This window comes from Dendropsophus ebraccatus, chromosome 9 (genome assembly GCF_027789765.1).
Source record: "Dendropsophus ebraccatus isolate aDenEbr1 chromosome 9, aDenEbr1.pat, whole genome shotgun sequence".
Lineage (NCBI taxonomy): Eukaryota > Metazoa > Chordata > Amphibia > Anura > Hylidae > Dendropsophus > Dendropsophus ebraccatus.
In genome coordinates this window covers 71,827,794-71,854,844 of record NC_091462.1, presented here as the reverse complement: position 1 = coordinate 71,854,844, position 27,051 = coordinate 71,827,794, and the positions used below count along the sequence as shown (strand labels likewise).

Genomic DNA, 27,051 nt, shown 5'->3' with positions numbered 1-27,051 from the left:
AGATTTTGTAATTTACTTCTAAAAAAAATTCTTAAGTCTTGCCTGTTATTAACTTACTTAATTAAACGCCGTGATGCACAGTGATCTTGACTGAGCCACTCACCTCCGTCCTGTTGGATCAGCGATCTGTAAATACAATCTGCTCTTAGGCAGACTCTAAGTACAGATTGTCGGAAATACTAATTAATGCTATGGCATAGCATTCATCAGTATGCAATGCAAAATGTGTAGTAAAAAGTTTTAAAACACATTTAAAAAAAACAAAACAAAAACAGTAATAAAAATGCCTCAATAATGATTTATTACCCCCTTTCCCATTAAAAAAAAAAGAAAAAAAAAAGTAATATGTTTATCATAGCGTGGATTGTCCGAACTATTAGGCTATGTTCACACTACATAAAAGTACTTTGAACGGCGTGGAACACTGCCTTATCTGCTATGGGATCCCGAGCATATACACATTGAATACTCTCCGGCCTGGATCCCATACAGCGCCGCAAAGAACTGATATGTCAGATTTCTGCAGCCGCAATTCAGTGAATTGCGGCCGCAGAAAGACCTGTCAGTTTACACAATGAAGCGAGCGGCTCCGGCTGCAAACTTCATTGTGTGCTGTGTGAAGTTCTGATGCAGTTCAGAACACTGCGTCTGGAAAGATCATCTGGCCGGTATTAAGTACGGAAGTACGGAATGATCTTTGCAGAGACTCTTACGTAGTAGGAACATAGCCTTAAAATGTAAGAATATTTTATATTTATTTTATTTTCATTTATGATGAACAGCGTAAATGAAAAGTGGGGGGGACATTATTGCTGATTTTTTAAAATTGTATATTTATAAAAAAAATGTATAAAAAACAAAGTTTTTCTCTTACACCAATATGATACCAATTAAACGTAGAGATCATGATGCAAAAAATTACACCCTAACCAGCACTGTAGTTGGAAGAATAAAAGCACTATGGCTCTTAGAAAGCGAGGTTGGCTCGCTGAAGTTGTGCTCGTGGGTAAAGCAGCAAGTGCAATAATGATAAATGAGTCCAACAAAGAATGCCACTGCACTCACCGAATCAGCGAAGTAGATGCTTTATTTCAGGAAGATAATTACAACATATGCAGGTGCGTTCCACAGAAAGGAGCAACGAATGTTTCGCGCTTGCGCGCTTCGACTGGCTCACATAATCTACGTCATAGCCCTGGCGCAGCTAAATACCTCAGCTGCGTCAACAGGCAAGGTGAACATGTTAACTCCATATGTACCAGACACACTGTGGAGCAAAAACCTGCATCTCACACAATACATAACATATCAGTACAAAAGTGAATCAATATTAAAATCTATACAAAAGAAACAACTAGAACATACAGTTACAGGAAGTTAGTGGGTTCTCAGGAAGTTAGTGGGTTAGAGATGGAGGGTGGTGATATAGATCAGGAGGCCCAAGTAAGTAGCTGGGTTAATGTAGTTAGAGGGACCAGTAAGGGATCCAAGAAAAGGAAGGCCACTTCTCCTACTATATGCCCAAGCAAAATTGCCAAGTTAGGTGATGATGCAAGGGCATCCGTGTCAGAAATGGCAGCTCTAGTGGAACCTGTTCTCCCTAACAGCCGGGGGAACAGTCCAACTAGTAGTGGGCGGGATGGTATTGTAGGTAGGCCTAGACAGCTAGTGGTTGTAGGAGATTCTATAATCAGGAAGACGGATAGAATAATTTGTCACCAAGACCGCCTCAACCGAATGGTTTGCTGTCTCCCTGGTGCCAGGGTTCGGCATGTGGTGGAAAGGGTGGATAAATTACTTGGGGGGGCTGGGGATGACCCAGCTGTCGTGGTCCATGTGGGAACCAATGACAGGATACAAGGTAGGTGGAGGTCTATTAAAAATAATTTTAGAGAACTAGGTGCTAAGTTGAAGGGAAGGACCTCCAAGGTGGTATTCTCTGGAATACTGCCTGTGCCATGCGCATCGCAGGAAAGACAGCAGGAGCTTAGGGAGTTAAATGCATGGCTCAAGTCATGGTGTAGAGGAGAAGGGTTTGGGTTTTTAGAGCACTGGGCTGACTTTTCATTGGGGTACAATCTGTTCTCCGCAGATAATTTGCACCTTAATGGAAGGGGGTCCGCTGTGCTGGGGGAGAGAATCCTAGAAGGGGTGGAGGGGTTTTTAAACTAGGGATGTGGAGGGAGGACAATGAAGTATGTAATGTAGTGGCAGATAGGTTAGAGAGGGGACAGAACAATGAGGAGGGAGGAGAAGGGTCCTGTGGGGGGAGGATAAGAGCAGTGCATAGGGAGATCCATATGTTGCGGATGAACAGTGAGGATGATTGGAGCCACAGCACAGTAATAAATCCCATTCTTATAATGAAGCGGTTAAACTCGATGGTAATATAAAGTGTATGGTTACTAATGCCAGAAGTCTAGCCAGCAAGATGGGGGAGCTGGAGGCCTTGGTTCTGGAGGAGTCCATTGATGTGGTTGGTGTGACTGAGACATGGCTGGACTCCTCACATGACTGGGCTGTCAATATTCAGGGATTTACGTTGTTCAGAAGGGACCGGGTGGGCAGAAGGGGAGGAGGAGTATGTCTGTATGTCAGAAATGATATTAAAGTGAGTGTAAAAGATGCAATAGTGGGAGATGACTGTGATGATGTGGAAGCATTATGGGTAGAACTACAGAAGGAGGTAAAGAGTGAAAAAATTATTTTTGGTGTAATCTATAGACCCCCCAACATTACTGAGGAGGTAGATGGCCAGTTGAATAGACAAATAGAGCGGGCTGCCCGGGAGGGAACAGTAGTGATAATGGGGGACCTCAACTACCCAGATATAGATTGGGGTCACGGTTCAGCTAAAACCACAAAGGGGAGGGAATTTCTTAACCTCCTGCAGGATAATTTTCTGGGCCAGTTTGTGGAGGAGCCAACTAGAAGTGATGCCTTGTTGGATCTGGTTATTTCTAACAACGCTGAGCTGGTTGGGGATGTCACTGTCCATGAACACCTGGGTAATAGTGACCACAATATAGTGACTTTTAGCTTAAAGTGTAGAAAAGAAAAGCATGTTGGGAGGGCAAAAACTCTTAATTTTAAAAGGGCCAATTTTCCTGGGTTAAGGGCAGAACTTCAGGGCATAGACTGGGAGCGGCTGCTGTCACATACGGATACAGCTAATAAATGGGAAATCTTCAAATCCACATTAAATAACTGTACTGCCAAATATATTCCTATGGGTAACAAATATAAACGGTTAAAATCCAATCCCACATGGCTTACAACCGAGGTTAGAAGGGCTATAAATGAGAAAAAAGGGGCATTCAAAAAATATAAATCAGAGGGGTCAGCTGTAGCATTTAAACATTACAAAGAAGTCAACAAAACCTGTAAAAATGTAATAAAAGCAGCAAAAATTCACAATGAAAGGCAGGTAGCTATAGAAAGCAAAAGAAACCCCAAAAAATTCTTCAAATATATTAATGCAAAAAAACCAAGGTCAGAGCATGTAGGACCCCTAAATAATGGCGACGGGGAATTAATAACTGGGGATCAGGAGAAAGCTGAGTTACTTAATGGGTTCTTCAGTTCTGTATATACAAAAGAGGATGGAGCTGTGGTGGGTGGGGCCAGTACTGAGGTGGGTGGGGCCAGTGCTGCTAACACATGTAATGTACTGAACTGGTTTACTATAGATATGGTCCAAGATAAATTAAACAAACTCAATGTAACCAAAGCTCCAGGGCCTGATGGATTGCACCCCAGAGTTCTTAGGGAACTCAGTTCTGTAATTTCACTACCCTTGTATGAAATATTCCGTGATTCTTTGCTTACTGGTATTGTGCCGAGGGACTGGCGTAAGGCAAATGTAGTGCCGATCTTCAAAAAGGGCTCTCGAACTTCCCCAGGTAACTATAGACCCGTAAGCTTAACGTCCATTGTGGGGAAACTATTTGAGGGGCTTATAAGGGACTACATCCAGGAATATGTAGTGGCTAATAGTATTATAAGTGATAACCAGCATGGTTTTACTAAGGACAGAAGCTGTCAAACCAACCTAATATGTTTCTATGAAGAGGTAAGTAGAAGCCTGGATGGCGGCGCGGCTGTGGATATAGTGTACCTGGATTTTGCAAAAGCGTTTGACACAGTTCCTCATGGACGTCTGATGGGTAAGTTAAAGTCTATTGGTTTGGAAAATTTAATGTGTAACTGGATTGAAAACTGGCTTAATAATCATACCCAGAGAGTGGTGGTCAATGATTCCTACTCCGAATGGTCCCCGGTAATAAGTGGTGTACCCCAAGGGTCAGTACTGGGCCCTCTTCTGTTTAACTTGTTTATTAATGATATTGAGAATGGAATTAACAGCAATGTTTCTATCTTTGCAGATGACACCAAGCTTTGTAGTACAGTACAGTCTATGGAGGATGTGCAGATGTTACAGGATGACTTAGACACACTGAGTGTTTGGGCGTCCACTTGGCAAATGAGGTTCAATGTGGATAAATGTAAAGTTATGCACCTGGGTACTAATAACCCACATGCATCATATGTCCTGGGGGGAGTTATTCTGGGAGAGTCACTGATGGAGAAGGATCTGGGTGTACTTGTAGATAATAGACTACAGAACAGTACACAATGTCAGTCAGCTGCTTCTAAGGCCAGCAGGATATTGTCATGCATTAAAACAGGCATGGACTCACGGGACAGGGATATAATATTACCGCTTTATAAAGCTTTGGTGCGGCCTCATCTGGAGTATGCCGTCCAGTTTTGGAACCCGATTCATAAAAAGGATGTTCTAGAGCTGGAGAGGGTACAAAGACGGGCAACTAAACTAATAAGGGGAATGGAGCATCTTAGTTATGAGGAGAGATTAAAAGAATTACATTTGTTTAGTCTGGAGAAGAGACGTTTAAGGGGAGATATGATTAACTTATTTAAATATATAAATGGCCCCTACAAGAGATATGGGGAAAAGATGTTCCAGGTAAAACCCCCTCAAAGGACAAGAGGGCACTGCCTCCGCCTGGAGAAAAAAAGGTTCAATCTCCGGAGGCGACAAGCCTTCTTTACCATGAGAACTGTGAATCTGTGGAACAGTCTACCACAGGATCTGGTCACAGCAAAAACAGTAGAGGGCTTCAAAACCAGCCTAGACAAGTTCTTAGAGCAAAATAATATAAATGCATATGTATAGAACCTATCACCCCTCCCCCTTCCCTGTATCCATCCCCTCCTTGGTTGAACTTGATGGACATGTGTCTTTTTTCAACCGTATTAACTATGTAACTATGTAACTATGTAACTCATATAATTTTTATCGTTTAGACCTAAGGCTTCCATAGCTCTTGTTTTCATTATCCACCAGGATTCCCGCTTCAATAACTTTTGATGGTGGTCTCCACCCTCTCTGGGGGGCTTCACTGTTTCCAATCCTACGAATTTAAGGACATTTCTGTCACCATTGTGTTTCTCATTAACATGATCTATTAAACATGATGAACCTATGCCTGTGTGGATAGAATTGCGGTGCTCTCTGAACCTAATAAACAGTTGGCGAATTGTCTTTCCTATATAGAAGTGACCACAGGGGCACATGATGGCATATACTACATACGTAGATCTACAAGTAATTAGTTGCCTAATTTGCCATCTCATGCCCCCTATGGTCACCTCTCTGCCCTCCTGCAAGAAGCCACAAAATGAACAAAAACCGCATCTATGATTTCCCTTTGGGGCGGTGTTATCTAGCCAGTTATAATAGTTTTTTTGGCCTTTCTTTCTCGGATTGGTGAGTGCATCCCTAATGGTACAGGTCCGTCTGTAAGAGAGCATTGGTTTTCTCAATGCAATTTCTCTGACATCTTCGTCTCCTTCTACTAGATGCCAATGTTTTCGTATAGCACTTTAAATGATTTTATTCATTTCTGTGTATCTAAATGAAAAAACAAATCTCCTATCACCTCTTCTCTTTTTCTTAGTCTGCAGCATTTGGTCCCTGGAACTAACAAAAGCTCTATTTTTTGCTGTATTTATGATATTAAGGGGATAACCCCTCGCTTCCAATCTGTCACTGAGTTCCTGAGCCTGATGTATGAAGCCCTCATCTGTGCTATTCAGGCGGCGCAGTCTTAAAAACTGACTATATGGAATAGATCTCTTGATGTGAGGGGGGTGGAAGCTGTCAAAATGTAGAAGAGCATTCGTGGCCGTAGATTTATGAAATCCAGAAGTGATTATCTGACCAGCCACCACCTGTACCCTCACATCAAGAAAATCTAGTGAATCTCCACCAAACACTGCTGTAAAAGCCATATTCATTTTCATGTCTTTATTGAGATAGTCAACAAACGCTGTGAATTGTTCCTTAGACCCAGACCACACAATAAACACATCGTCCATAAAACGCAAATATGTGACGATGTATTTCAAGAAGTGGTTCTTTTCCGAAAAGACAAATCACTTCTCGAAAACAGCCAAAAAGAGGTTTGCCAAGGAACAAGCCACTGGAGTCCCCATGGCGACTCCAGAAATTTGTTTAAACCATTTTTCCTGGAAGCTAAATGCATTGTGAGAGAGGATAAAATCCAATGCCTCACTAACAAATTCTACAAAGGGGGCAGGTTTCTCTATACCGCTGAGGATTTCACAGACAGCCTGCATAGAACTCCCCCAAAAGTCATCCCATTTTGAAAAGTACAACCCTCAAAGAATTCATCTTGGGGTGTGGTGAGCGTTTTGACCCCACAGGTATTAGAGGAAAGTATTCAAAAGTAGACAGTAAAAACGAAAAACTCGAATTTTTCCAATAATATGTTCCTTTAGTTTGAAATTTCTCAATTTTATGAGGAACAGGAGAGAAATTTCACCCCAAAATCTGTAACGCAGGTTCTCCTGAGTAGAATGGTACCCCATATGTGGGCATAATCCACTGTATGGGCACACAGCAGAGCTCAGAAGGGAAGGAGCGCCAATTAGCATTTTCAGAGCAGATTTTGCTGACGAAGTTTCTTAGCGCCAGGTGCGTTTGCAGAGCCCCTCTAGTGCTAGCAGAATAGAATCCCCCCAAAAGTCACCCCATTTTGGAAAGTACGCCCCTCAAAGAATTCCTCTTGGGGTGTGGTGACCATTTTGACCCCACAGGTATTAGAGGAAAGTATTCAAAATTGGCCAGTAAAAGTGAAAAACTTAAATTTTTCCAATAATATGTTGGTTTAGTTTGAAATTTCTCAATTTCACGAGGAATAGGAGAGAAAACGTACCCCAAAATCTGTAACACAGGTTCTCCTGAGTAAAACGGTGCCCCATATGTGGACATAAACCACTGTATGGGCACATAGCAGGGCTCATAGGGGAAGGAGCGCCAATTTACTGGAGCAAAACCGCAGCTAGTAATAGTTATTACAATAGCACAGTTACTAAAATAAAAAAAATGAGATTACAGGTAATCTGGAGGTGGTTACGGACAGTCTGGGGTGGTTACAGGAAACATGGGGTGGTCACGGGCAACCTGAGGTGGTTACAGGTAATCTGGGGTGAATACGGACAACATGGGGTGGTCACGGGCAACCTGCTGTGGTTACGGGCAACATGGGGTGGTTACGGGCAACGAGGGGTTGTTATGGGCAATCTGGGGTGATTACGGGCAATGTGGGGTGGTTACGGATAAACTGAAGTGCTTATAGGTAATCTGGGGTGGGTACCTGTAATCTGGCGTGGTTACCGCAATCTGGAGGGGGTCATTGGCAATTTGGGGTGGTCAGAGGCAAGGTGCGGTGGTCAGAGGCAAGGTGCGGTGGTCAGAGGCAACGTGGCGTGGCCAGAGGCGACGTGCGGTGGTCAGAGGCGACGTGCGGTGGTCAGAGGCGACGTGGCGTGGTCAGAGGCAAGGTGCGGTGGTTACGGGCAACCTGGGGAGTTATGTGCAACCTGGGGGGGATACAGACAATCTGGGATTGTTACGGATAAAGTGAAGTTCTTATAGGTAATCTGGGATGGGTGCATGTAATTTGGGGTGGTTACGGGCAATCTGGGATGATTACGGGCAATGTGGGGTGGTTACGGATAAACTGAAGTGCTTATAGGTAATCTGGCGTGGTTACCGCAATCTGGAGGGGGTCATTGGCAATTTGGGGTGGTCAGAGGCAAGGTGCGGTGGTCAGAGGTAAGGTGCGGTGGCCAGAGGCAACGTGGCGTGGCCAGAGGCGACGTGCGGTGGTCAGAGGCGACGTGCGGTGGTCAGAGGCGACGTGGCGTGGTCAGAGGCAACGTGGTGTGGTCAGAGGCAACGTGCAGTGGTTACGGGCAACCTGGGGGGTTATGTGCAACCTGGGGGGGATACAGACAATCTGGGATTGTTACGGATAAAGTGAAGTGCTTATAGGTAATCTGGGGTGGGTGCATGTAATTTGGGGTGGTTACGGGCAATCTGGGGTAATTATGGACAATCTGGAGGGGGTCACTGGCAATTTGGGGTGGTTACGTTCAACGTGTGGTGGTTACGTTCAACGTGCGGTGGTTACGGGCAATGTGCGGTTGTTATGGGCAACGTGTGGTTGTTACGGGCAGTGTGCGGTTGTTACGGGCAATGTACGGTTGTTATGGGCAACGTGCGGTTTTTAGGGGCAACGTGCGGTGGTTACGGGTGATTTGGGAGTAAACTGCAATCATTACTATAATAAAAAGTGTGTGTTTTATTTTTTTGTGTTTTTCACTTTTTGTACTTTTACACATTTTTACACATTACACATTACTAAGATTACTGTGATATTTTCTATCACAGTAATCATAGTTTAGTGACAGAGACCAAATTGGTCTCTGTCACTTTAAATTTTCAGAGTTAGCTGGTTCTGGCGCGCATGCGCACTTCAGAACCAGCCTGGACGTCGAGGAGGAAGGAGCTCCAGGATCAGGTGAGTATATGGGGAGGGGGGGGGGGGTGACTGGGCGACGGGGGGCGGTGACAGGGGGGGTGGGGGGGAGACTTGGGGGACAGATCACTTAGGTAAGTGTATATAGAACTCTGAGGGGACGAAGGTTAGGAGGGTAGGGTGGTTTAGAAAACAATAAATGGGTGGTATGGGGAAGAGGGATGGGAATGGACGAGGGGGGTTGTGCACAATTTTTTTAGCTTAAAGCGTAACTATAATTTCAGTAGCCAAAAAATTTAATTCCTCAAATAAAAAGCTTACATGTCACCCTTTAAAAAGAGCCCTAAACTGTGTTGATAGTGTGTGCGCTCGCTAAGATATCACTAGTTATTTGGCTCAAAAGAACAAATGAATTTTTCTTCTGGCTGAGAGAAAGTGGACGTGGCCTATCCCTCATCTCCCTGGCTGGGTCCCTCCAATTACTGAGCAGCACCTTAGCAGATGTATCACACATAGCAGGATCAGATAGAGCCCCAGCATACAGTATGACACAATAAGATTAGATACAGAGCCCCAGTAGATGGTACCACACACAGTAGGATTAGATACAGTCATCTGCTCTCATAATACTGTAGGATAATGTCAGCTCCAGCTCTTCCCCTGCACTGCTCCTCACACACAACACCCTCAGCTCTGCTTAGTCACCTCTGTGAGGGGAGGGGGGAGAACGTGCTGCAAGGAGGGGGGGAGGAGGCTTTGTTTATGTGTGTGTCAGGGCTGTTATCTGATCCTCCTGTCAGAGTCTGTACTCTAGGTACGGATCTGCAGGGAGGGGGCGTGTCCAGCAGAAATGCACAAGTATCACAAAGGCAAATCAAACAAAAAAGAATCCACAAAGGGATACAAAGAATGCAGGACAATAAAAAATAAATATTATTGTAATCTTTATTTAACTAATTAATACTTAATAAAATTCATTAAAACAATGAAAAAAGATGAAACAGAACCATACAATAAAGAAATTGGCGAGGGGACATACATATATACTTTATGGAATAATATATTGCACATGCATAGAGAATGCTCATAGGAAAAAGTATGGATGTTGAAATGTTGCTAGCGGTGTGCCACGCAAAAAACTGACATGTCAGTTCATACAATGGAGCGTGCGGCGGGGAATTCGGATGCAGGCGCACACTGATGTGAAGATCATCTCAGGGACACGGACGGTGTCTTACACCATGGCCTTACAGTAGACATGCCCCCCCAGTTGTATCCTGACATGCCCCCCCCCCAGTTGCAACCAGACATGCTCCCCTGTGCAGCCAGTAAGTTCACTGTCCTGGGCTATCGCTGGTCCAGTCATGTGATCCTCCGGTTGCAATCTTCTTTCTTCCTGACGAAACATGCACCTTCTCTACTTCTGGGTCCAGTGACGTATGCTGAAAAGATCCTAGCGTGATGTCACTGTACTCGTACTGTGCCTAGCTCTGCTCCTCATTGGCAGCGGAGCACTAAACCTTGATTAGCTGGTACACGTTATTCAGCCAATCAGTTCAGTGCTCTGCTGCCAATGAGAAGGAGAGTCGGGTGCAGTACGGGTACGCTGACTTCATGCCAGGATCCCTTCAGCATATGTCACCGGATCGGAAGAAGAGACGATCCGGGACGTCCCAGGAGGCAAGAAGATTGGCGGCTGGAGGATGGTGTGACCGGACTGGGATCACCCAGGACAGCGCATAAAGGACAGATAAGTATATTAGGAAAAGGTTAACCAGTTTTTAATTTTCCCTGGAATGCCACTTTAAAGGACCTGACCCAAGCAACTCCCACCCCTAATTCCCTCAGAATCCCACAATACCCCATACCATACCAGTGGCTGTGGATAACAGACAGATTGATAGATATTTTGTTTACAGTGTAAAATAGAAGCAGATTTAGTCATCAATGGGCAAAAACTACAAGATGAGGCAGATACTTGGCAATTGGCTCTGAGGTGCAATGCATGCTGGGAGATGTAGTTTTCCGGATGGCGCTATCTTGGATATAGACTGGCTTTTTAGTAAAACTTGTAGCTCAGGAAGGGCAGCAGCTACAAATATAGATGGCTCAAAATAGTGGGAATTGATGAGTAAGACCAGCTAGGTTTGGGAGCATTTAATTTTTTAGCTCTTGGGTGGAATACCCCTTTAAATGTTTAAATGGAGATCACTAGTTTGTAACATTTGACTGTATGATCTTACTAGAAAATGTTATCTATTGCAGGAAAACTGACATTGTTATAAAGATCCCAATGCCTTTAGCAGACTATATTGGTCTTATCCAGACCTTCTCCATGTTCCAGATTTATCGAGGACTTGAACCAGAAAAGGCTATGGACTTCATAAAAACTACAGAAAAAAGGTAAGAAATGTGATGTATTATTTCTTCTGGTCTGTATTTCAGGGCGAGTATTAAAGGGAAACTATGTGCAAGTTCGTACATACAAACCTCGTGATATGTTCCTTCCTGCCTTCCTCCTTTCCTCCCCTCCCTCCCCACTTATCCTGCAGATCTGGTGGTTCTCTGTATGTGTATTTATTTGAATGGTATCTAGTGTACCTGAAGATTCGTTGTATTACCTGCTGCACATTTACGAAGAGTAAATCAAGTCAACTTCATTACCGAGTCTGGCTACCATCTGCACAGCACTTACACCGCAACCTTGGGACATTTCCCCTATCTGTGGGTGGCCGGTCCTACCACTATTCGGGAGGGTTACTACACCACTCTGACCACCCGTGACTACACAATCCCAAGGGACCCTGCAGCAACCCGACAGGACACGGACGACAGGGGATAAGGGTACAACCGGCCTTACACTATAAAAGCAGGCGTGCCATCACACCTGTGTGCCCTCCAGGCACTGGCGTCACGTGACAAAACCCTAAAAGTTCGGCTGTATCTCGGCCATCCACTGCAAGTGACCAGCCGTCCCACCGCTACAACATCACCAGGGGGCTCACCTTAAACTATTCCTTTTGGTACAGTGGGGGCGTTCCCTGGCCCCCTTAGTGCACCATCCTGCCCGCCTGCCGACACGTACGTCCACACCTATGTATGGATAAGTAGGCACATCTCTCTTCTCAGAGAGAGTAAGAGAGAATGTATGAGCCGTTGCCATGTGCATATGTGAAATATATATACAGTGCGTGCTACAGTGCGACTGTAAAATGGTCATTGAGATCTATAAAGAATATACAGAGAAAAAAGAATGGATAGGGATTCAGCTCACCTAGGCGTTGTCTTCCTTGCAGCAATCACAGGGAGTGGAGGGTGCACGGATGTCCGGTGCTGGCTAGGCACTGATTACTGAACGTAAGTAAAAAGAAAAAAGTGGTGGATTCCGGCACTCCAGACGTGAGGCTAAAACTTAGCGTTTAATAATTATACATTAAAATAGGATGTCACTGGACGGACCAACGCGTTTCACGCGACTGCGCTTAATCATGGTCTGAATGTAAGTGAACAGAAAGTTGGTTAAAAACACAAAGCATCCAATTGTGTGGAGAGCACGTCATAATACGTGGGGGCGGATCCTGGGGCAATGAACATATGTTAACCCTTTTGGATCCAGAATACCTGATACATTTAAAAAGGCAGAAACACTATGTGTGGGGGTTATTAGAAAATCATAAATAATGAAATAGAAGGTCATTTTTGTAGTTCATCCCCCTGGGTCTGCGTGTGTCTAGGCGGAAGATGGTTTCAGCTTCTCTATGAAGCAAAATCTTGCGCCAATCTCCTCCTCTGTGTGGTTTACTGACTTTGATTATACCATAGAAACCGAAAGTCTCTAAACTGCCACTATGTGCTTCAAGAAAATGTTTTACTGCACCAGAAGAGTTCGTGGTGTTGCCCTTTCGTATGCCGGCAATGTGCTCACTGATGCGGTTTTTCAATTTTCTGATAGTGCAGCCGACATATTTGAGGTTACACTGGTTGCATTCAATAATATAGATGACATGGTTGCTTTCACAATTGATAAAATTAATGATTTCATAGGATTTGGTGTCAGTGCTGTCAGTGTAGCGTTTTCTAGTGTTAGTGTGAACACATACCTGGCAGCGATTAAGGCCACACCTGAAGTTCCCCTTAATGTTGTTGACGTTACTTGTGTTAGGAGCATAATACATGCTGGGGGATTTGCCTTTACGTGCTACACATCTGTGGCCTTGCTCTAAAATTTCCGCCAGGGTATCATCTTGTCTTAAAATAGATAAATTTTTGTTTATTATGTTTATGATATCAGGATACTCCGGGGAGTAGGTGGTAGAAAAGGTGAGAGGATGGGATTCTTTATTATCCATGTTGACAGGGTCATTGTTCACACGACCCTGTAACAAGGTGCCCCTGTGTTTATTATTAACAATCCTCCTGGCTCTTTTGAGATGATGCCTGGTGTAGCCCCGGGCGCGCAAGCGCTCTGATGCCAGTTCACACTGGATGTTATACTCAGCTGCATCAGAGCAAGTGCGTTTTACACGGGTAAGTTCACCAACTGGTGTAGCTCTAATAGTGTGTTGGGGATGTTGACTGGATGCGTGTAGTATGGTATTGCCAGCTGTGGGTTTCCTGTATATTGATGTACATACACTGGTGCCTGATGTGGACGTTGTGAGATTTATGTCCAAAAATGCCATATTGGTGGGATGGTGATGATGGGTAAAGGAAAGATTTAAATCATTATTGTTAATGTATGCAATAAAATTCTCAATGTTAGTAGAGTCTCCCTCCCAGACCAGCAAAAGATCATCTATGAAACGACCATACCATTTTATGCATTGGAGAAATGGATTGGTAGGACAAAAAATGTATGTGGCTTCCCACCATGCCATGTAAAGACCGGCGAGAGTCGGTGAGAAGCGCGCCCCCATAGGGGCTCCCCTAATCTGTAAAAAAAATTCTTCGTTAAATACAAAAAAGTTATGTTTCAATAGGTACACAGTGACATCAATAATATATTCTTTCAATTCGTTGGAATAATTACTGTACCTATATAGATGGTAAGCCAGGGCAGTTATAGCAAGATCATGGGGGATCGAAGGATACAGGGCTGTCACATCACAGGTCAGCCAAGTGAAACTCCGAGACCATGCAAAATTATCAAAAGCTGTAAGTACAGACCCTGAATCCTTCAAATAGCCCGGCACACGTGTCACCAGGGGTTGTAATAACTTGTCAACCCATTCACATATTTGCTCATTGAGCGAGCCCACCCCCGATATTATGGGACGCAATGGTGGAGGGAGTAATCCCTTATGAATCTTTGGAAGTCCATAAAATATGGGTAGAGTGGGGTGAGGTGGTATAAGATGATCCGCTTGTTTCTCATCCAGAATGCCCAGGGCAAAGCCCTCTTGTACAAGATTTTTGAGGCTGGCCATGAATTCAAGCATTGGGTCGTGGGAGAGTCTTTTATACGTGGACATGTCATTCAGAATAGTATATGCTGTTTCTTCATATGTTTGAGAGTTCATGACCACGATCTTTCCCCCCTTGTCCGCCATTTTAATAACTATATTTTTGTTTGCTTGTAGTTCTTTAATGGCCTGCCTATCTGACCATGTTGTGTTTGATTGGTAGCTATTCACACAAGATTTGAGATGCAGGTTTCTGAGATCTCTCTCCATGGCATGTTGAAATTCGTCTAACGCAATTACCCTGGACTTAAGAGGATAATATGTGGGGTTAGAAGTATGTATGTGTACGCTGTGCAGTTCTTTTTCTTTCTCTAATCTGCCTTCATATTCTAAATCCAATAACTCAGTTAGATTAACTTGTTCCGAAAATAATAAATTAACAAATTCATTTTCATATGAGGCATGAGAGTTAGGGTTGAGAGTATTGGTGTGCCCTTGACATGAGTCATAAAAATGACGCTTCAGTGTAAGCAACCTTGCAAACTTATTTACATCCATTAGGGTTTTAAAAACTTCAAATTTTTGTGATGGGACAAAGGTGAGTCCTTTAGATAGAATTTTTATATAATCGGGTTTCAAAGGGAAGGAGGATAAATTAATTATGCTTTCTGATGCTGTAGACTTATTAGTTGTAGGCTTTTCCACACTTTCAAATTGATGGGTTAGTATTTCTTGTTGTGTCGTCTGTTCCGTGCGGGGTATCGGTTTTCTTTTTCTGTGTTTTCGTCCCCCACGTCGTATCCGTTTTTTGAAGGTTGCTTATTGGTTGTTATGGCTCCACGTGCACCCTCCTGTTTGTTTTTTTTAGTAGTAGTGTATTTTTGATTTTTCTTTGGTTTATTGTGATGTTCCTGGTTAGCTTCCAATCCTGATTCGGAATCCGTGTAGTCCGTTGTGTCCAGGTCTATAGAGGAAAAACTGACATGTGCTATGTTGTCTTGATATGTTTGCTCTTTATTTGCTTTTTTTAAAATGGATTTAGGTGTTTGTCGTCTGTTGTTTTTCCAGGTGTAAACCTGGTCATAGGTATAATCATCATTGTCTCTCTTGAATTTGCGTTTTTTAACGCTTAAAATATATTCCTCTAATTCCTGAATACGGTTTTTGGTTGTTTTGTTGAGCTGGTCATATTCCGATGTATTGGAGAAAGTCTGTAGTTCAGTTTTGGTGGTTTCAAGCTGCGTTTTTAAATCTTCCAATTTTATTTGTTCGTGTTTTGTGATAATTTTTATTAAACGAAATGAAAAATCATTAATAGCTTCCATCCACTCTTTTTGGAAGTCCTCCGATATGTTTGCACTAGGGCTTTTGTATATTCGTAAGCCTCTAGGTATCATGTTTTTTTCTGCATAAGTATTGAGTGTATTCAGATCCCACCACAGGCGCAATTCCTGTGATCGGAGTTTCTCCCATTTATGGAACAAGCTCTTGCACTCGGGGTTACCGGTGCTTGTTAGGTCAAACACAGCGGTTATTTTGCGTTTCCTTTCCTCCATTAATCCATTCAAGTCAAAGTTAGCAATTTCAGATTCGGCTGATACAGTCGCCTGGGCAGGTTCTAAGGTTAGTGCAGGTTCTTGTGACATGGTTCACCACGTATGAGGGCAAAAAAGAGACGTTACCAGGTATATGTTTTTGTTTGAAAAAGTGATTGTTGCATAGACTTAGTTAATGTATGAGAAGGCGGGGTGCAAGAAACAAAAAAATAAGTAAAAAAATGAAAGAGTTCATACTATGCACCCCGGTAATTTCAGAGGGAGACACGAATCCCACAAAAGCCTTGTAGATATACAGAGAAAAAAGAATGGATAGGGATTCAGCTCACCTAGGCGTTGTCTTCCTTGCAGCAATCACAGGGAGTGGAGGGTGCACGGATGTCCGGTGCTGGCTAGGCACTGATTACTGAACGTAAGTAAAAAGAAAAAAGTGGTGGATTCCGGCACTCCAGACGTGAGGCTAAAACTTAGCGTTTAATAATTATACATTAAAATAGGATGTCACTGGACGGACCAACGCGTTTCACGCGACTGCGCTTAATCATGGTCTGAATGTAAGTGAACAGAAAGTTGGTTAAAAACACAAAGCATCCAATTGTGTGGAGATCACGTCATAATACGTGGGGGCGGATCCTGGGGCAATGAACATATGTTAACCCTTTTGGATCCAGAATACCTGATACATTTAAAAAGGCAGAAACACTATGTGTGGGGGTTATTAGAAAATCATAAATAATGAAATAGAAGGTCATTTTTGTAGTTCATCCCCCTGGGTCTGCGTGTGTCTAGGGAGAAACTCCGATCACAGGAATTGCGCCTGTGGTGGGATCTGAATACACTCAATACTTATGCAGAAAAAAACATGATACCTAGAGGCTTACGAATATACAAAAGCCCTAGTGCAAACATATCGGAGGACTTCCAAAAAGAGTGGATGGAAGCTATTAATGATTTTTCATTTCGTTTAATAAAAATTATCACAAAACACGAACAAATAAAATTGGAAGATTTAAAAACGCAGCTTGAAACCACCAAAACTGAACTACAGACTTTCTCCAATACATCGGAATATGACCAGCTCAACAAAACAACCAAAAACCGTATTCAGGAATTAGAGGAATATATTTTAAGCGTTAAAAAACGCAAATTCCAGAGAGACAATGATGATTATACCTATGACCAGGTTTACACCTGGAAAAACAACAGACGACAAACACCTAAATCCATTTTAAAAAAAGCAAATAAAGAGCAAACATATCAAGACAACATAGCACATGTCAGTTTTTCCTCTATAGACCTGGACACAACGGACTACACGGATTCCGAATCAGGATTGGAAGCTAACCAGGAACATCACAATAAACCAAAGAAAAATCAAAAATACACTACTACTAAAAAAAAAAAACAGGAGGGTGCACGTGGAGCCATAACAACCAATAAGCAACCTTCAAAAAACAGATACGACGTGCGGGACGAAAACACAGAAAAAGAAAACCGATACCCCGCACGGAACAGACGACACAACAAGAAATACTAACCCATCAATTTGAAAGTGTGGAAAAGCCTACAACTAATAAGTCTACAGCATCAGAAAGCATAATTAATTTATCCTCCTTCCCTTTGAAACCCGATCATATAAAAATTCTATCTAAAGGACTCACCTTTGTCCCATCACAAAAATTTGAAGTTTTTAAAACCCTAATGGATGTAAATAAGTTTGCAAGGTTGCTTACACTGAAGCGTCATTTTTATGACTCATGTCAAGGGCACACCAATACTCTCAACCCCAACTCTCATGCCTCATATGAAAATGAATTTGTTAATTTATTATTTTCGGAACAAGTTAATCTAACTGAGTTATTGGATTTAGAATATGAAGGCAGATTAGAGAAAGAAAAAGAACTGCACAGAGTACACATACATACTTCTAACCCCACATATTATCCTCTTAAGTCCAGGGTAATTGCGTTAGACGAATTTCAACATGCCATGGAGAGAGATCTCAGAAACCTGCATCTCAAATCTTGTGTGAATAGCTACCAATCAAACACAACATGGTCAGATAGGCAGGCCATTAAAGAACTACAAGCAAACAAAAATATAGTTATTAAAATGGCGGACAAGGGGGGAAAGATCGTGGTCATGAACTCTCAAACATATGAAGAAACAGCATATACTATTCTAAATGACATGTCCACGTATAAAAGACTCTCCCACGACCCAACGCTTGAATTCATGGCCAGCCTCAAAAATCTTGTACAAGAGGGCGTTGCCCTGGGCATTCTGGATGAGAAACAAGCGGATCATCTTATACCACCTCACCCCACTCTACCCATATTTTATGGACTTCCAAAGATTCATAAGGGATTACTCCCTCCACCATTGCGTCCCATAATATCGGGGGTGGGCTCGCTCAATGAGCGAATATGTGAATGGGTTGACAAGTTATTACAACCCCTGGTGACACGTGTGCCGGGCTATTTGAAGGATTCAGGGTCTGTACTTACAGCTTTTGATAATTTTGCATGGTCTCGGAGTTTCACTTGGCTGACCTGTGATGTGACAGCCCTGTATCCTTCGATCCCCCATGATCTTGCTATAACTGCCCTGGCTTACCATCTATATAGGTACAGTAATTATTCCAACGAATTGAAAGAATATATTATTGATGTCACTGTGTACCTATTGAAACATAACTTTTTTGTATTTAACGAAGAATTTTTTTTACAGATTAGGGGAGCCCCTATGGGGGCGCGCTTCTCACCGACTCTCGCCGGTCTTTACATGGCATGGTGGGAAGCCACATACATTTTTTGTCCTACCAATCCATTTCTCCAATGCATAAAATGGTATGGTCGTTTCATAGATGATCTTTTGCTGGTCTGGGAGGGAGACTCTACTAACATTGAGAATTTTATTGCATACATTAACAATAATGATTTAAATCTTTCCTTTACCCATCATCACCATCCCACCAATATGGCATTTTTGGACATAAATCTCACAACGTCCACATCAGGCACCAGTGTATGTACATCAATATACAGGAAACCCACAGCTGGCAATACCATACTACACGCATCCAGCCAACATCCCCAACACACTATTAGAGCTATACCAGTTGGTGAACTTACCCGTGTAAAACGCACTTGCTCTGATGCAGCTGAGTATAACATCCAGTGTGAACTGGCATCAGAGCGCTTGCGCGCCCGGGGCTACACCGGGCATCATCTCAAAAGAGCCAGGAGGATTGTAAATAATAAACACAGGGGCACCTTGTTACAGGGTCGTGTGAACAATGACCCTGTCAACATGGATAATAAAGAATCCCATCCTCTCACCTTTTCTACCACCTACTCCCCGGAGTATCCTGATATCATAAACATATTAAACAAAAATTTATCTATTTTAAGACAAGATGATACCCTGGCGGAAATTTTAGAGCAAGGCCACAGATGTGTAGCACGTAAAGGCAAATCCCTGGGAGATATTTTATCCCCCAGCATGTATTATGCTCCTGTCACAAGTAAAGTCAACAACATTAAGGGGAACTTCAGGTGTGGCCTTAATCGCTGCCAGGTATGTGTTCACACTAACACTAGAAAACGCTACACTGACAGCACTGACACCAAATCCTATGAAATCATTAATTTTATCAATTGTGAAAGCAACCATGTCATCTATATTATTGAATGCAACCAGTGTAACCTCAAATATGTCGGCTGCATCAGAAAATTGAAAAACCGCATCAGTGAGCACATTGCCGGCATACGAAAGGGCAACACCACGAACTCTTCTGGTGCAGTAAAACATTTTCTTGAAGCACATAGTGGCAGTTTAGAGACTTTCGGTTTCTATGGTATAATCAAAGTCAGTAAACCACACAGAGGAGGAGATTGGCGCAAGATTTTGCTTCATAGAGAAGCTGAAACCATCTTCCGCCTAGACACACGCAGACCCAGGGGGATGAACTACAAAAATGACCTTCTATTTCATTATTTATGATTTTCTAATAACCCCCACACATAGTGTTTCTGCCTTTTTAAATGTATCAGGTATTCTGGATCCAAAAGGGTTAACATATGTTCATTGCCCCAGGATCCGCCCCCACGTATTATGACGTGATCTCCACACAATTGGATGCTTTGTGTTTTTAACCAACTTTCTGTTCACTTACATTCAGACCATGATTAAGCGCAGTCGCGTGAAACGCGTTGGTCCGTCCAGTGACATCCTATTTTAATGTATAATTATTAAACGCTAAGTTTTAGCCTCACGTCTGGAGTGCCGGAATCCACCACTTTTTTCTTTTTACTTACGATCTATAAAGAATGTTAAAAATACCCATGTGATCTTATGTCCTCTCTATAGAATGCCATCTGTATTGCATTTGTATTTCAAAGTAGCCTTTCATGTTGCCTTTTTCTCCCTATACGATGGATCCATAACACTGATGCAGTACTATGAATGCAATGTAATCCATAAATGATGGTTGCATTGTAGAACTGTAATATGCTTGCCCTCACGTAATTTTATGTTAATAAACTTTTGGCTATGTTATTAGGCCCTATTTCTGGGCTCTGTCACTCATATATATTGGGACACCTTCAAAAAATTTGATAATCGGATAGGCTGTACTGTATGTTGGACCATGCCTGTGGCACAACCATAGCAGCCATAGACCAAAAATAGTGTAGTAGTGACTGTGTTTGGTCCGGTTTATGAACACATATATTTTTACTATAAAACATGTACCCAAGTAGTATACTCAGCCAGCTTGAACCTCACCCGTCCTGAATACGCTTCTCTTGGTGCTAGGACAGTGTGAGTTCACCGCAGTAGTAGATGCAAAGGATTTCCAGCAACTCCGTACAGTCCAAAAACTTTAGCTTCTCATGAAATCCACAAATGTAGGCTGCTTATGTGTTTGTTGTTTGTCCTAATCATAGCATATCTATCTATCTATCTATCTATCTATCTATCTATCCAGGGGCGTAACTAGAAATGGCTGGGCCCCATAGCAAACTTTTAATTGGGCCCCCCCCCCCCCCCCCTCAACCGATCACTACGCCGTCAACACACCCAGCTCTACACAGGGTCTGTACTACATATAAATTACAGTGCAAATATATTTAGTGACTCACAGGGGATTTCTCCTCTGATCGGAGTTCTTCCCTTTTCATCTTCTTCTCCATCTGTCCTGGGCCATTATGAAAACTTCTCTGAGCCACGAATCCACAGAATCTGCCAGACAGACATATTAGGCTACTCACTCTGGCACCATCCTCATTTCTATACACACTGCACATCTGTTTTGGCCCCTTTAAGCCCTCTTTCAGTGGGTACCCCTGGCTCCTTATAGATAGTCCCTTGTTCAGTCTTCCACATAGATGGCCCTGTGTGCATCTACTATAGTAGAGGGCCCCTCTGTGTTTATAGTACATGACAACCTCTGTGCATCCCCTATACCAGGGGTAGGGAACCTCGGCTCTCCAGCTGTTGCAAAACTACAACTCCCATCATGTGTAGACAGTCAAAGCTAAAGCTGTAGTTTTTTAAATAGCTGGAGAGCCAAGGTTCCCTATCCCTGCCCTGTAGTATATGGCCCCCTCTGTGTAGTCCCCTTATAGAGGACCCCTCTGTTTAGTCCACTAAAATAAATACCCCCCCTCTGCGCATGCCCTATTATATACATCCCGCAGTGTAGTTACCCTTATAGATGCCTCCTCTGTGACGTCCTCCTTATAGATTGCCCCCTGTATTGTTCCCCTTACAAATGGCCCCCAGTGTTGTCCCTCCCCATATATAAAGCCCCCAGTTCCCCCCCATATATATAGCCCCAAGTGTTGTCCCTCCCCCATATATATATAGCCCCAAGTGTTGTCCCTCCCCATATATATAGCCCCCAGTGTTTTCCCTCCCCCATATATATAGCCCCAAGTGTTGTCCCTCCCCCATATATATATAGCCCCAAGTGTTGTGCCTCCCCATATATATATATAGCCCCCAGTGTTGTGCCTCCCCCATATATGCAGCCCCCAGTGTTGAGCCTCCCCCATATAGCCCCCAGTGTTGTCCCTCCCCCATATATATAACCCCCAGTGCTGTGCCTCCCCCATATATATTGCCCCCAGTGCTGTACCTCCCCCATATATATAGCCCCCAGTGCTGTGCCTCCCCATATATATACAGCCCCCAGTATTGTGCATCCCCCATATATATATATAGCCCGCAGTGCTGTGCCTACCCCATATATATATAGCCCCCAGTGCTGTCCCTCCCCTATATATACAGCCCCCAGTGCTGTCCCTCCCCCATATATACAGCCCCCAGTGCTGTGCCTCACCCATATATATATATACAACCCCCAGTGGTGTGCCTCCCCCATATATATATATATATATATATATATATATATATATATATATACAGCCCCCAGTATTGTGCATCCCCTATATATATATATATATATATATATATATATATATACATATATACAGCCCCTAGTGCTGTGCATCCCATATATATATATATATATATATATATATATATATATACAGCCCCTAGTGCTGTGCATCCCCCACATATATACAGCCCCTAGTGCTGTGCACCCCCCATATATATATATATATATATATATATATATATATATATACAGCCCCTATATATATATATATATATATATATATATATATGGGGGATGCACAGCACTAGGGGCTGTATATATATATATATATATATATATATATATATATATATATATATATATATATGGGGGATGCACAGCACTAGGGGCTATATATATATATATATATATATATATATATATAGTCCAAAAAAGTAGCGGCACTTCCAGTAGCGGTGATTAAGTGTTTTTTGGCTCAAGAAAATGTAGCAACGTTTCAGTTCATACCATATGAACCTTTTTCAAGCTATATACATACACAGCCCCTAGTGCTGTGCATCCACATATCTCATACGTCATGGCGCCGCGGGGGGTGTTCAGAGCGGGGTGAACGGCGCTGATCCTGGCTGACACGTGCAGCCGGGCAGTGCCTCTGTTAGCCGGCGCGGGTCCCGTTGCCGCGGCGGCTAATTAAGCACTTCAATGCAGCTGTCAAACCTGACAGCTGCATTGAAGTGCTTTATGCACAACATCCCTGGTGTCTAGTGGGTCGGATCTCATCGCGGGGGGAAGATCCGTTCTTCTGCCCGTGCTGGGCCTCAGCGCCGGAATGACGCTGATCCCGGCTCGGCTATAGATTGCTATGGCCTACAGCAGCAATCTATGACCGATCTGATGGATCTTTGCTGTGTATATACACAGCATTGATCTCTATGAGAGATCAGTGCTTTGTATATACAAGTCCCCCAGGGGGGGCTTCTAGTCCATTTAAAAAAAAAAAGTAAAAAAGTGTTTTTATTAATAAAAAATCCCCTCCCCTAATAAAAGTCCAAATCACCCCCCTTTTCCCATTTTATAAATATAAATTAATAAATAAATAAACATATTTAGTATCGCCGCGCACGTAATCGCCCGAACTATTAAGTAATCACATTCCTGATCTCGCACGGTAAACGGCGTCAGCGCAAAAAAATTCCAAAGTGCAAAATTGCGCATTTTTGGTCGCATCAAATCCAGAAAAAATGTAATAAAAAACGATCAAAAAGTCGTATATGCGCAATCAAGGTACCGATAGAAAGAACGCATCATGGCGCAAAAACTAACACCTCACACAGCCCCATAGACCAAAGGATAAAAGCGCTATAAGCCTGGGAATGGAGCGATTTTAAGGAACGTATATTTGTTAACAATGGTTTGAATTTTTTACAGGCCATCAGATACAATATAAGTTATACATGTTATATATCATAGTAATCGTAACGACTTGAGGAACATGCATAACAAGTCAGTTTTACTATAGGATGGACGGCGTAAATGCAAAACTCCCCGAAATCAAAACAAATTCGTTTTTTTTTCAATTTGACAGTGCAAATGATTTTTTTCCGGTTTCGCAGCATATGTTATGGAAAAATAATGCCGGTCATTGCAAAGTACAATTGGTTTCGCAAAAAATAAGCGCTCATATACGTCTCTAGGTGAAAAAATGCAAGCGCTATGGACTTTTAAACTTAAAATGGAATAAGCAAAAGCGCAAAAACGAAAATAGGCTTTGACCTTAAGGGGTTAATCTCTGAAACTGAGGAAGAGTAGGTTTCTAGAGAACTATTTAAGAAAAAAAAAGAATTACTAGCAATGTGTACCATACATAAGGAAAATTCTGTAACTGGAAAAACTGATGTGAGAAGAAGCATTCTGAGGTTTATATGTTATTTTTAATTTAACATATAAGACATATAATTTGTTATCCTACAGTATATTAAAGGTTCCTAAGCATTACGTGTTCACAATAGGTGGACAGATGTCAATTCCTTGAGCAGAGACCAGTGACACGTAAGAAATCCGATTGAATTAATCGGACAGGCAAAATTTCAAGCGTTGGCCGTGGTGGAGGCTCCGCTTCAAATTCCACCACTTTTGCTCAGTGTGAATTGTTATCACATGATGTAATTTTATGGCATTATATGGCATTTTACCTTGTAAGACCTCTTCCTCGCTCTCTCCCTCCCTTTTTGGGCCCATACACACTGAGCAAAAGAGGCCGAATTTTACGAGCGGAGTGTGCTTGAAATTCTGCCTGTCCTATTACTTCAATGGCATTTCTCATGCCCCTCTGATATCCGCTCAAAGAATAAACATGTGGCCCTTTTAATGACAACAAAAACATGATACTGAAAAAATTATACTGAAACCTATGCCAGCCTCTCCGTGCAATCAGGATTTATGTAGAGGCAGTGCGCCTCTACATAAATCCCCTGAGCTCCGGAGCTGCGGGGACATTTTTAAGCCCGGCGTACAAAACGCCGGACTTCATAAATGTCCCCCAATGTGTTTACACAGCTTTAAATCTATGTCACATGTATTAGTGAAACATAATGTGGACAGGGACTTATTTAAATACTATATTTGAAAGACTAATGCTGCATTTACACACAACGATAATTAGCCTGATCATACGATTAACGTTTTCGAAGTAACAATTTTTTTTTATAACGATCAGCGTTTAGACGGAACAATATATTGTACAGAAAAATCGTTTTGCGATAATTTTGCGATCGCCTAAGCCTATCTCGCACATAAGTAAAATCGGTGAACAACTGTTTACACAGAACGATCAGCAATTTTTTTTGCGAATGACGATTTTAAGGACAAGTGGCATGAAAAACTTTTCCCCAGTAATTGAAGCACATTACAAAGTTATATAACTCTGTAATGTGCTTCAATCACCTATCTGCCTCCCTTCCCTGTCTTTTCCCCCCTCCACCCCCCACCAGGAAGTGTAAGAAACTCACACAGACCTAATGACTGTCGTCACCGTCACCAAGCTCTTCTCTCAGCTCCTTCTCCTGTTACACTAGCCTCCACCCTCCCCTGCCTTGTCAGGTGACAGGCTTGCTCAGCTCCCATTGGCTGAACAACTGCAAGCCATCACTTGGACTGGGAAGGGGGGGCTGGTGTAACAGGACCTAGAGCAGCCCTCCTGCTGATGACTCATCCTCACAAGAAGGAGCTGCCTGGTGACGGTGACTGCAGTCATTAGGTCTGTGTGAGTTAGGACACTTCCTGGTGGAGGGGGGAAAAGGCAGGGAAGGGAGGCAGATAGGTGATTGAAGCATATTACAGAGTTATATAACTTTGTAATGTGCTTCAATTACTGGGAAAAAGTTTTTCATGGCACTTGTCCTTTAAGAACATGTTCAAAATAAAGATTTTTTCGCTCGTCATTTGATCGTTCGCTGCGTTTACACGTACGATTATCGTTCGAACGTGGAGTTAACCCCTAATATAGTAACTTTGATTAAAACAGTTATATACAATACTTCCCCTCCCGTTCTCTGCGTATCTTGTTGAACATCACTCTTTTACAGTAATTACAATCTAGATCCCTGTTTATGGCAATAAATGGATGCATAAATAATCTTATATACATATATTTCTTTCTTTTTAAGGTTTCTGGAAATTATGCAAGTGTCCTCCGCTGAAACACAAGTTGAGGTCTGGTTCAAATATATTCTGGTGCTGGCATCTAAGCCAAAGTAATCGAAGCATGACAAGAAAACCACTGCATCCCATAATACATTACTGAAACATTTCTTAACCCTCGGAGGGTTAATCAGATTAATTTAAAGAAGCAGTGCAGCGAGACCCAAAGGCGTTGTATGTGATCCCAGGATTCTTTGGGTCTGTGAATAACCATGTCAATAATTAATAGTATGTCAACATTGTTTAAACGTTAATAAACTTAAAAATATATAGTAAAAGTTGGAGATTAGCGAATTTGCTGTAAGTACAGGTTTGTCCAAATGCGAACTCTCAGCACTTGATTCCCAGTACGGTTCAGGGAAGAAAAAGAGTGCTGCACCTCACACCTATGGCTGATACTAGTACCTCTCGGCTGCATAAAAAAAAAAATCAGAATTCTGTATGTGAATTGATCAAGCCACACTGCCCCATGTACCGCGTGCAGGTATCTGATACACATGGGTCCCTACACTAAGTCCACACTGTGCCAGTCAGCAACCACCACCCCCGCAGGCGTGCACAGTCAGGGAAGGGAGGCCATGGAACGGCCCTGCAACCCCCATGCCACAGGACCAGACCCAAAAATGCCACAGCAAAACCCAGCCAGCACCACCGGCAGAGGAAGCTGCCCCCAAACAGCACAAGTCTGGATATGGTATTGCACTCACCATAGCTATCAAAGATAGAATGGGACAGACAGGAGGGATTAAAACCATGAGCACTTAGGTGTCTCCTGCTAATTGTGCTAATTGCGGTCATGTGGGTCTCACCAGGAGGAGTGCAAAACACGGAGAAAAGAGAGAAACAAAATATGATTCAGGGAAGAAAAAGAGTGCTGCACCTCACACCTATGGCTGATACTAGTACCTCTCGGCTGCATAAAAAACATCAGAATTCTGTATGTGAATTGATCAAGCCACACTGCCCCATGTACCGCGTGCAGGTATCTGATACACATGGGTCCCTACACTAAGTCCACACTGTGCCAGTCAGCGACCACCACCCCCCGCAGGCGTGCACAGTCAGGGAACGGTGGCCATGGAACGGCCCTGCAACCCCCATGCCACAGGACCAGACCC

The 27,051-nt window shown here is 42.9% G+C and overlaps 1 protein-coding gene across 1 annotated transcript in view; it reads left to right on the top strand.

Annotated features, from left to right (window-relative positions):
• LOC138802173 (putative methyltransferase DDB_G0268948) overlaps positions 1-26,211 on the top strand; it is a 46,495-nt gene extending 20,284 nt beyond the window's left edge. Inside the window, exons 7-8 of the mRNA XM_069985347.1 lie at positions 11,136-11,273; positions 25,900-26,211. Of these exons, the coding sequence (XP_069841448.1) occupies positions 11,136-11,273; positions 25,900-25,990 (229 nt within the window). The 3' untranslated portion in view covers positions 25,991-26,211. The remainder of the gene's footprint in view (positions 1-11,135; positions 11,274-25,899) is intronic.
• Positions 26,212-27,051: the final 840 nt, after the last annotated feature.